The 12,416-nt window shown below is 43.6% G+C and overlaps 1 protein-coding gene across 2 annotated transcripts in view; it reads right to left on the bottom strand.

The window, feature by feature from the left end:
• LOC139537744 (follistatin-related protein 4-like) overlaps positions 1–12,416 on the bottom strand; it is a 237,334-nt gene that overhangs the window by 209,467 nt on the left and 15,451 nt on the right. For both annotated transcript variants that reach the window (XM_071339454.1, XM_071339456.1), the window contains exon 2: positions 10,430–10,574. In XM_071339454.1, coding sequence (XP_071195555.1) covers positions 10,430–10,564 — 135 coding nt within the window. In that variant the 5' untranslated portion in view covers positions 10,565–10,574. The remainder of the gene's footprint in view (positions 1–10,429; positions 10,575–12,416) is intronic.

Genomic DNA, 12,416 nt, shown 5'->3' with positions numbered 1-12,416 from the left:
TTTCCTCCATACGTGACGCTTGGCATTCAGGCCAAAGTGCTCAATCTAGGTTTCATCAGACCAGAAAATCTTGTTTCTCACGGTCTGACTCCTTTAGGTGCCTTTTGGCAAACTCCAAGCGGGCAGTCATGTGTCTTTTACTGAGGAGTGGCTTCCATATGGCCACTCTACCATAAAGACATGATTGGTGGAGTGCTACAGAGATGGTTGTGCTTCTGGAAGTTTCTCCCATCTCCCAAAACGAAAGTTTCTCCCAAAACTCTGGCAAATCTCAACTGACAAATTACTTTTCCCTGAATTCTAATTTCCCCCTGCATTCCATTTGTGTGGTTAGTAGGAGTGTTGGGAGTCATGCTGCATGCTTTCCCTGATATTTACTGCCATGATTTATCCTCTTAAGTGTTTCTATTCATTGTAATTACATTGCTGTACTTCCAAAGATGGAGGGAGACAACAGAGTCTTACTGAGAGAGAGGATGCAGGCTCACTGCTAATACGGAGCCACGTACCCAGGCCCCTCTACTCATGATATGACAACTTTCCCCCAGGAAACAGCCCCAGCGTGAGAATGAGATGGAGACCTACTTAATGTAATGGCTCTGAGTGTAAATAGTCATTGCGTTTTAATGGATGACCTATAAACAATGTTTGCCTTAACTGGGAAAAATGCATATTTGCATGATTTTATCTGACAGGTTCTGCAGCGTAGTTAGTTCTACGAGTGAACTTGTGTAATTAATGTGGATTAATTGAACATCACACTACACCACACCTTTATGTTAAGTTTAATAGACTCTAGCTAATTGATCCAACACGTTACAGATCCCACAATAGAAATGTAAAGGTAATTTCTGATTGAGCTGACATATGCAGCGTTCACCGTGAATGCAGTCTCCTCTAAAGCGGGAACATTGCCTTTAAATATCAATCACACTGTAAAGCCGAACTTCTGCGATGCGGATCGAATAGAGCCCTAAGTTTATGTTATAAAAAAATGTATATATATAGTCAGGGATTATGTTTTTGTTGAATTTATTTGACTTATTGATCAAATGAAGAACCATAATTGTTTTTGTTCATTACAAATGAATTAAGCTATACAGTTGTCCAGTCTATATTATCCAAGGGAAATATCACTAAGCTTCACTTTATTCTCAGTTGATAGATATGACTGATTACACTGTTTTGAAGTATTGTTGCTTTCACAAATCACATGTTTCAAAAGAGTGTATGTAATCAAATCAAATGTATTTATAGCAGATGTAATCTGTTGAGTCAATTTGTTTCTGCTATTAGCTATTTTAGTACAAAGCCTAGCTGAGAAAAGAACACAAGGCTGAACAGAGATATCTTGGCCTCTTCTGTACGAGGCCAAGATATGAGAAGCTGAGAAAAGCAACATAAAGTGGCTCAAAGTGCATATCATCATCTGTAAGTATCAGAGTGGTAAAATAACCTTGTCTTCTCCAATGATTCCCCCAAATGGACTCCATTTCATTCAGATTTATGTGCAGATACCACTGTAAGTGTCACAATAGAGACGTCTGTGTGAATTCCCTCTAGGTCACAGATCTTGAGGACTTGACTACAAGCTTGAGTGGGTTAAAAAAACGAGTGCATCTCGAGAGCTTGGGACTATTAGGTTCTATCTGCATTTTTTCCCAAATGTAGTTATTGACATATCATTGTTCTTATCAATGTTATCTACCTATATAGTATTCTAAATACCCCAATTCATGTTGTTAAATTCAAAAGAATACAATATAAAAATAGCTGACACCATTCAAACGGAATGGGGGTTCAGAATTGTAAAACCAATTATCTCAGAATAATCTTTTTGCAGATAGAACTTTATAGTCCCAAACTCTCGTCATGCTACTCTCAAACCTCACAGTTGCCCAATTTCCCCCACTCTCCATCCTTATCTTTCCCCTGTATCCTCAATAGCGACTCCATCATATTTTCTATTTTCCATACTCTCCTCATTCTTATAGTTTATTCCTATCCCTCTCTCTATGGACTGAATCATGTTTATAATCCAAAAGGTAAAAAAGTTCAAATGCAGAGTGAATTGGATTCTGAGATATGGCTTTGTGAGCTGTGAGGCTGTTATGTGAGGGTCCATGATAGCAGAGGTTGGAATGGGAAATTGAGAGTCAAGGAGACTGATGCCTGATGCCTTATGGCTGACCCTGCCAGAGCCAGGTGGCCTGATGCCTTATGGCTGACCCTGCCAGCGCCAGGTGGCCTGATGCCTTATGGCTGACCCTGCCAGAGCCAGGTGGCCTGATGCCTTATGGCTGACCCTTCCAGAGCCAGGTGGCCTGATGCCTTATGGCTGACCCTGCCAGAGCCAGGTGGCCTGATGCCTTATGGCTGACCCTGCCAGAGCCAGGTGGCCTGATGCCTTATGGCTGACCCTGCCAGAGCCAGGTGGCCTGATGCCTTATGGCTGACCCTGCCAGAGCCAGGTGGCCTGATGCCTTATGGCTGACCCTGCCAGAGCCAGGTGGCCTGATGCCTTATGGCTGACCCTGCCAGAGCCAGGTGGCCTGATGCCTTATGGCTGACCCTGCCAGAGCCAGGTGGCCTGATGGCCTATCATGGTGGCTCCTCTCCAGTCGCCCCAGGTCCTGTAACTGCACCAGGACAATGGCGGCTCTGCCTGGCATTTGTCAGCTCATTATTTGCCCAGCAATTACCTAAAGATGGTCCTGAGGAAAATGTACAGCTATCTCTGTTTTAAACTTGCATAGGGTTACAAAGGGAGGGCATATTACTGGAAACTTTCCAAGTTTACCAGTAAACAACCAGAATTTTGTTAACTTTCAAATTTTGGTTGATTCAGATTGTCTGTAATTATCTCTGGCTCTCTGTGTGGTCTTATCATGTAAAATACACTACATGGTTAAAGGTATGGGGGCAACCCTTCAAATGAGTGGATTCAGCTATTTCAGACACACTCGTGGCTGACAGGTGTATAACATCGAGCACACAGCCATGCAATCTCCATAGACAAATATTGTCAGTAGAATGGTCCGTCCTGAAGAGCTCAGTGGCTTTCAATGTGGCACCATCATAGGATGCCACCTTTCCAACAAGTCAGTTTGTCAAATTGTTGCCCTGCTAGAGCTGCCCCTGTCAACTGTTCGTGCTGTTATTGTGAAGTGGAAACGTCTAGGAGCAACAATGGCTCAGCCGCAAAGTGGTAGGCCTCACAAACTCACAGAACGGGACCGTTGAGCACTTTTTAAGCATAGTGCTTAAAAATCGCCTGTCCTCGGTTGCAACACTCACTACCAAGTTCCAAACTGCCTCTGGAATCAAAGTCAGCACAAGAACTGTTGATTGGGAGATACATGAAATGGGTTTCCATGGCCGAGCAGCCACACACAGGCCTAAGATCACCATGCGCAATGCCAAGCGTCGGCTGGAGTGGTGTAAAGCCGAACAGAGGCAGTCAACATTTTGGAACTATTTAACCATAAACGTAATTGGACTCTGGAGCAGTAGAAACGCATTCTCTGGAGTGATGAATCACATGTCAAAGTGTAGGTGATATGCATATTGGCTACAGTCAGTCAGGTCCAGACCGATGCTGACAGGAGGGAGGCACCAGAAAATGTAGCCACATTTTAATGAGACTTCTAATTACATACAGTGGGGAGAACAAGTATTTGATACACTGCCGATTTTGCAGGTTTTCCTACTTACAAAGCATGTAGAGGTCTGTAATTTTTATCATAGGTACACTTAAACTGTGAGAGACGGAATCTAAAACAAAAATCCTGAATATCACATTGTATGATTTTTAAGTAATTAATTAGCATTTTATTGCATGACATAAGTATTTGATCACCTACCAACCAGTAAGAATTCCGGCTCTCACAGACCTGTTAGTTTTTCTTTAAGACGCCCTCCTGTTCTCCACTCATTACCTGTATTAACTGCACCTGTTTGAACTTGTTACCTGTATAAAAGACACCTGTCCAAACACTCAATCAAACAGACTCCAACCTCTCCACAATGGCCAAGACCAGAGAGCTGTGTAAGGACATCAGGGATAAAATTGTAGACCTGCACAAGGCTGGGATGTGCTACAGGACAATAGGCAAGCAGCTTGGTGAGAAGGCAACAACTGTTGGCGCAATTATTATAAAATGGAAGAAGTTCAAGATGACGGTCAATCACCCTCGGTCTGGGGCTCCATGCAAGATCTCACCTCGTGGGGCATCAATGATCATGAGGAAGGTGAGGGATCAGCCCAGAACTACATGGCAGGACCTGGTCAATGACCTGAAGAGAGCTGGGACCACAGTCTCAAAGAAAACCATTAGTAACACACTACGCCGTCATGGATTAAAATCCTGCAGCGCACATAAGGTCCCCCTGCTCAAGCCAGCGCATGTCCAGGCCCGTCTGAAGTTTGCCAATGACCATCTGGATGATCCAGAGGAGGAATGGGAGCAGGTCATGTGGTCTGATGAGACAAAAATAGAGCTTTTTGGTCTAAACTCCACTCGCCGTGTTTGGAGGAAGAAGAAGGATGAGTACAACCCCAAGAACACCATCCCAACCGTGAAGCACGGAGGTGGAAACATCATTCTTTGGGGATGCTTTTCTGCAAAGGGGACAGGACGACTGCACCGTATTGAGGGGAGGATGGATGGGGCCATGTATCGTGAGATCTTGGCCAACAACCTCCTTCCCTCAGTAAGAGCATTGAAGATGGGTCGTGGCTGGGTCTTCCAGCATGACAACGACCTGAAACACACAACCATGGTAACTAAGGAGTGGCTCCGTAAGAAGCATCTCAAGGTCCTGGAGTGGCCTAGCCAGTCTCCAGACCTGAACCCAATAGAACATTTTTGGAGGGAGCTGAAAGTCCGTATTGCCCAGCGACAGCCCCGAAACGTGAAGGATCTGGAGAAGGTCTGTATGGAGGAGTGGGCCAAATCCCTGCTGCAGTGCGTGCAAACCTGGTCAAGAACTACAGGAAATGTATGATCTCTGTAATTGCAAACAAAAGTTTCTGTACTAAATATTAAGTTCTGCTTTTCTGATGTATCAAATACTTATGTCATGCAATAAAATGCTAATTAATTACTTAAAAATCATACAATGTGATTTTCAGGATTTTTGTTTTAGATTCCGTCTCTCACAGTTGAAGTGTACCTATGATAAAAATTACAGACCTCTACATGCTTTGTAAGTAGGAAAACCTGCAAATTCGTCAGTGTATCAAATACTTGTTCTCCCCACTGTATATATATAGGCTAAACGCCAGTCATGTTTAACAAATATAATGTACAAATATAATGTAATATAATATAATCAACGTCTAAAGGCTTGATTCTGTCATACCCTGTTCATATAGGAGAGAAAGGCCAGAGCCTTTTGTGCACCGCAACATCATCCACCTTGCAATCTGAGCAGTCGACATTTTGAAACTATTTAACCATAAACGTAATTGTTTAAAACCTGGATGTTTTTTTGTCATTTTATAAGGCATGTCTTACTGTGTTCCGACAATAGGAATGTTAAGGGGATTATTTTATAAACATATGCCATTAAAACTCGTATTTCTCTCAAGTTCTCAACTTTCTTTCATTGTCCAGCAGCCAAAGACACAATCCTAGTCATGTTAACAACCCTAATAATTGTTGCATCTTTAGATCTTCGTTCTTTCTAAATTTCTAAATAATATTTTTAGCTTTGTCATATGAAACCGATCGCTTTTATGAATTCATTAATTTGCATTTGCGGTGCGCTTTGGAGAACGGTGTTTTCCTGATAATTGCATTTTGGAACTTTTTGCGCTTATAGCCAGCCTACTGCCGTGTGCACATTTCAGCCCAAGGGCACAATGGACACTTTGGCTGCAAGGCATGCATTTTTTTAGAGGGCATTACGGTCACACAAAGTGGCATTAACGGCCATGGCTGGGAAATTTGAGGTCTGGACCCTGGGACTGAACACCTCCCCCTGCAACTGGATCTTGGACTTTCTGATGGGCCACCCCCAGGTGGTGAGGGTAGGCAACAACACATCTGCCATGCTGACCCTCAACACGGGAGCCCCTCAGGGGTGTGTGCTTTGTCCCCTCAACTACTCCCTGCTTATCGCACGACTGTGTGGCCACTCACAACTCCAAAACCATCATCAAGTTTGCTGATGACACAACAGTGTTAGACCTGATCACAGACGGTGATAAGACAGTCTACAGGGAGGTGGTCTGACCTGGCGGTGTGGTGCCAGAATAACAACCTCTCCCTAAATGTCATCAAGACAAAGGAGCTAATTGTGGATTATAGGAAATGGAGGGGCGAGCCCACCCACTCCACATTGACCGTGCTGTAGTGGAGTGTGTCGAGAGCTTCAAGTTCCTCAGGGTCCACATCACCAAGGACTGCAGTCATGAAGAAAGCACGCCTCTTCCCCTTCAGCAGATTGAAAATATTTGTCATGGGCCCTCAGATCCTCTAAAAGTTCTACAGCTGCACCACTTAGAGCATCTTGACTGGCTGTATTACTGATTGGTATGGCAACTGCACCGCCCTCGATTGCATAGCACGGACGGCCCAGTACATCACTGGGGCTGAGCTCAGAGGAAGGCCAGGACAATTGTCAAAGAACCTAGCCACCCAAGCCATAGACTGTTCATTCTACTACCACATGGCAAGTGGTACCGGAGCGCCAAGAATGGGACCAAAATGCTCCTGAACAGCTTCTATCCCCAAGTCATTAGACTGCTGAACAGTTCTTTAAAGGGTTACCTGGACTATTTGAGTTCACCATTTTGCACTGACTCTATGCACTGACTTTATGCACGCTCACTGGACTCTACACACACACTCACACATATTTACACTGACACACACATACAGTGCTGTGAAAAAGTATTTGGAATTTTGGAATGCGGTGTTAGTTTTCGCTAGGCATAATGGGACCCATGTCATCCTAAAAGTTTTACTTTTGACTCATCTGCCCATAGAACATTCTTGTAAGAGTCTTGATGATCATCCATTTTATTTTTGGCAAACTTGGACGAGATGGGTCCCATTATGTCTGGTGAAAACCAAACACTGTATTGCACAGTAAGAACATCATACCAAAGGTCAAGCATGGTGGTGGTAGTGTGATGGTTTGGGGATGCTTTGCTGCCTCTGGACCTGGACGACTTGCCTTCATAGAAGGAACCATGAATTCTGCTCTGTATCAGAGAATTCTACAGGAAAATGTCAGGCCATCCGTCTGTGAGCTGAAGCTGAAGCGTAGCTGGGTCATGCAGCAAGACAATGATCCAAAACACACACTCAAGTCGACATGAAAATGGTTAAAAAGCAACAAATTAGAAGTTTTGGAATGTCCAAATCGAATTCCAAACCTAATCCCAATTGAGATGTTGTATCAGGACTTGAATGGAGCAGTTCATGCTTGAAAACCCACAAATGTCAGTGAGTTAAAGCAGTTTTGCATGCAAGAGTGGGCCAAAATTCGGTTGCATCATTTCAGCTAAAGGTGGCACAACCAGTTATTGAGTGTAAGGGGGAAATTACTTTTCACACAGGGATATTGGGTGTTGCATAACTTTGTTAATTAAATAAAATAAGTATTGAAAAAAAATGTAAACTCAGTTTCCCTTTATCTAATATTAGGTTTTGGTTGAAGATCTGATAACATTCAGTATCGAAAATATGCAAAAACAGACAAAATCAGAAAGGAGGCAAAAACTTTTTCACTGCACTGTGCTTACAGTGCATTCAGAAAGTATTCAGACCCCTTTACTTTTCCAAATTTTGTTACGTAACAGCCTTATTCTAAAAATAAATCCTAATAAATCTACAAACAATACCCCATAATGACAAAGCGAAAAAAAAGTTTGTAGAAATATTTGCAAATGTATTACAAATAAAAATCTGAAATATATTATTTACATAAGTATTCAGACCCTTTGCTATGAGAATCGAAATTGAACTCAAGTGCATCCTATTTCAATTTATCATCCTTGAGATGTTTCTACAACTTGATTAGAATCCACCTGTGGTAAATTCCATTGATTGGACATGATTTGGAAAGGCACACACCTGTCTATATAAGGTCCCAGAGTTGACAGTGCATGTCAGAGCAAAAACCAAGCCATGAGGTCGAAGGAATTGTCCGTAGAGTTCCGAGACAGGATTGTGTTGAGGCACAGATCTGAGGAAGGCAGCATTGAAGGTCCCCAAGAACACAGTGGCCTCCATCATTTTTAAATGGAAAAAGTTTGGAACCACCAAGACTCTTCCTAGAGCTGGCCAGGGAGGTGACCATGTTTTTCAGGGACTGGGAGACTAGTCAGGATTGAGGGAAAGATGAACGGAGCAAAGTACAGAAAGATCTGTGATGAAAAGCTGCTCCAGAGTGCTCATGACCTCAGACTGGGGCGAAGGTTCATCTTCCAACAGGACAACAACCCTAAGCACACAGCCAAGACAACACAGGAGTGGCTTTGGGACAAGTCTCTGAATGTCCTTGAGTGGCCCAGCCAGAGCCCGGACTTGAACCCGATCTAACATCTCTGGAGAGACCTGAAAATAGCTGTGCAGCGACGCTCCCCTTCCAACCTGACAGAGCTTGTGAGGATCTGCAGAGAAGAATTGGAGAAACTCCCCAAAAACAGGTGTGCCAAACTTGTAGTGTCATACCCAAGAATTATCGAGGCTGTAATCACTGCCAATGGTGCTTCAACAAAGTGCTGAGTAAAAGGTCTGAATACTTATGTAAATGTAATATTAAAGTTTTTAATTTTTAATACATTTGAGAAAAAAAAAGGTTTTTGCTTTGCCATTATGGGGTATTGTGTGTAGATTGATGAGGGGAAAAAACGATTTAAAATTTTTTTTGGCTCTAAAGTAACAAAATGTGGAAAAAGTCGAGGGGTCTGAATACTTTCCGAATGCACTGTATATTATTCTTTGCTACTTTTTTCACTTTTTACTCTGCATCGCTGGGAAAAGGCTTGTAAGTAAGCATTTCAAGGTAAAGTCTACAGCTGTTGTATTGATTTTTTATGAGATTACCTGTTAATTACCTAAATTACAGGTCTGCCAGCCAGAATAGATTGTTTCAGTGGCATGTGTTTGTCTACATTTCTCACTGTTTCTGGTGTATACTGGCCTGGGAGGCTGACTACACTTCATTTGCTTATTCATTCCTGAAGACTCCTGCTCTGCTGTATATTGATGCAGTCCAATCCACCAGCACCACCCCAGAGTTGACTTTAAACTACAATGCCTATTGACAACTTTCGAATTCCCATCTCCTGGGTTAGATAGGGATGCCTGGGAATGTCTTGTTTGCATTGAGTGTTTAAAGATGTCAGAACAGAACCACCTCAGCAATGAGATTCCTCTGCTGGCTGCCAATTTGGCACAGTGTCACACCACGGGCCAGCCAGTCTGGGAGATTAGACTTGGGGGGTGCAGCATGCTTAATTTCACAAAGAATTGGGAGAATGTTTGTGGGATTTGGGGGGACAACATGCTCTTTGGGACAATGCTCTGTAGGACAATTGATTCAAGGGTTTGGGGGAGGGAGGGCTTGTAATGATTTCACCTGTGTGATTAATGTGCAAATTCACATTAGAACTTCACGCATCTCAACCAAAACACTGTTCATTACGACCAGGCAATGTCACTTCCCTTTTCAAGCTTGAATCCAGACCAGCATGAAAAAAGTGGGGGAGACTGCTGGGTGGAAGTTAATGGGTTTTAGGTCTGGCTCGAAGTTATATAGTAAACCCACACCATCGAAGTGATTGTCATGCAATTGTGTGTACATGCAAACTGTTTGGAACAACATTTCAAAGAGACAAATGGTAGTGTGACAAAAGAGTGTCCTTGTGGGGTAATTGATGAACACACTCCACAGCCAACTGAACCTCCTCTCCTCGGTGGAGAGAGAGACAGGCAGGATGCATGACGACTGTGATTGCAAGGTATCTAAGCAACCCTCTGTCAAGATCACATGCAGAACCACGTAAGGAGACAAACACTCAAATGCCCATGTTGAGCAGGAAGAGTATTTCACCGTCTTCTACATGCAACCGTATTACCTAAAATTGTGCTATGTATATTTGGATTCATTTTATGGCATTTGTTTTCCGCTATGTCATGCAAAGCATAAAATCATTTACGGGGACTAGGGTGAAAGAGGGAGGAAGAGGAGGAAAGTCACAGATGCAAAGATAGAGTGGCTTCTAAAGACACAACAGGCAGAGAGAAGAATAACTGACACAGACAGAGAGATATATACAGAGGAACAGGGAGACCGAGAGAGGGAAACAGAGGGAGAGTAGTTGAAAGGGAGGGGCGAGAGAGAGAGAGAAGACAGAGTGACAGAGAGAGAGGCAGAGATACACAGAGAGCGACGCATACTATATATTTACCCTGGTCTGTGGTCCCTGGGAGGGGTTCTCTGGTCTGTTTGCTGTATCCATGCTCCTCTGCCCTTCAGTCAGCCAGCAGACAGAGACAGAGGCTCCGAGCAGGACAGGAAGTGCCCAAATACACAGCAAGCCCATCAGTGTCAGTCTGTCAGGAAAAAGAACATGACAACAACTGTCACACTGCTGCCCCTGACTGACTACTGCCCTTCACTCATATTATAGTGTGCCATAGAACAGTGCAGCATAGTACAGTACAGCACAGTTCAGCACAGTACAACACAGCACTGCACAAAACAGAAGAGTATACTACAGCACAGAACAGTACAGTATAGCATTATACAGTGCATTACAACAGTATAGTGCAGTACAACACAGTACAGAGCAGGTACCTCTTTCATAGGCTCATAGCCATACTAATGTATCATCACCTCAACTCATTAATCTGTATAAGATGCACTTATTTAGAGCTGAGGAGCCTTCTGCTTAATTTTTTGGCGATGTGACTCTCCAAACTGTCATATTGCTGTGAAAGAATAAACAGTGTTCCCGGCAACCATGTTTAGGTCTATACTATGTAAACACACTCAGGCTGTAGAGCGAGGACAAAATTCCATGGCTGATGGATTCTGGGAGAAAAGAGGAGAGGAGAGGGGAGGGGAGTGGAGTGGAGAGGAGGGGAAGGGAGAGGAGAGGGGAGTGGAGAGGAGGGGAAGGGAGAGAAGAGTGGAGTGGAGAGGAGGGGAGAGCTTGCCCTTGTGAAATGAATCAACAAAAGAGATCTGCCAGTCAGTTTGTTAATGTGCTGCTGCAGTGACGTCAGCTCCGCCAGGGGCAGGTTAGCGTTTTTTCCTCATGAATCTTGTTATGGAGGCAGCTCTGCAGAGTGATCACTATCTAGAACAGCCACAAAGTCATAAAATCTAACGCCTAACCTTAAATTAAGACCAAAAAGCTAAGTGGCTTCCAGGTCAATTTTTCTATTCATAAAGAGAACAAACTTTAGGGAAAAGTGATTATTCAAGCAGCATACTAATTAACTGGCACATTCAGATTTGTCTTGCCTGCTTCTTTTTGTTCCACCTAAAGCCTAAATTAATTTAAAGTTCTTCAAAATGCTAAAAGGATATAAAATGTAAATATTTATTTGACAGAACATCAATTCAAAAAGCATTTGTATGCTTGACCTTGGGTAAGGTACAAACAAGAATCAAAATACTTGACACCTCCTGTTTAATACTCTACTACACATTAGTTATTTGTTGTCAGAACCATTGCATGGCTGTAAACCTAACACAGGCATTGCCATTTTGTTGTATTCAGGGTGTACCTCCAGTACACCTAGCCTACCTCTACCTCTGCTGCTGCCTGCTGTGTCTTGATGTGTCCTGGTGAATATATGTCATGACAGCAGTACAGGCATGCAGCCCCAGAGGCCTTCCTGTGCCAACTGATCCTGTCCACAGGCGGCAGATCATCTGCTTCATTCATACGCTACTGTCATCGGCACTTCCTTTGCCTGCGGCCGGCCGCCTCGCTAGCTCGCGTGCAGCTCCAATGGTAAGGGCCACCAGCCAAGCAACAATACAAATGCAAGTCATCAGCCGGTCCTAGGCACTGCCACAGCACACTGTTGTAATTATAAATGGCACAGGCCTGTAGCGACAGTAAGTCTCCTTTCAGCGCCTTTCCACCCTGCAAGGCACTGCAGAGGAGGGGAGGGGGAAAGTCCAAAAAGAAAAATAACATCTGTGACAGTAGTGGTGTGTGTTTGCTGCCCCAAACCAATGCAACCGAGAAGGGCTTTCTTTGTAATAAAAACTCCAAGCCTACTAGTGGAGAAATATGGTCAGTCTGCAGCTGCAGCAGGTTCGGAAAGCACCTTTACTGACGGATGTCTTCATAGCACAGAACAAGGCTACCAAGGGGATTGCCTCCCTGTATTGTTTTTACAATGCTTGGATGGTTTGCCCATTTGCTTCGTGTCCCT

Source organism: Salvelinus alpinus, chromosome 13, assembly GCF_045679555.1.
Source record: "Salvelinus alpinus chromosome 13, SLU_Salpinus.1, whole genome shotgun sequence".
Taxonomy (NCBI): domain Eukaryota; kingdom Metazoa; phylum Chordata; class Actinopteri; order Salmoniformes; family Salmonidae; genus Salvelinus; species Salvelinus alpinus.
The sequence above is the reverse complement of the archived record's forward strand: the minus strand, read 5'-3'. Positions and strand labels throughout refer to the sequence as shown.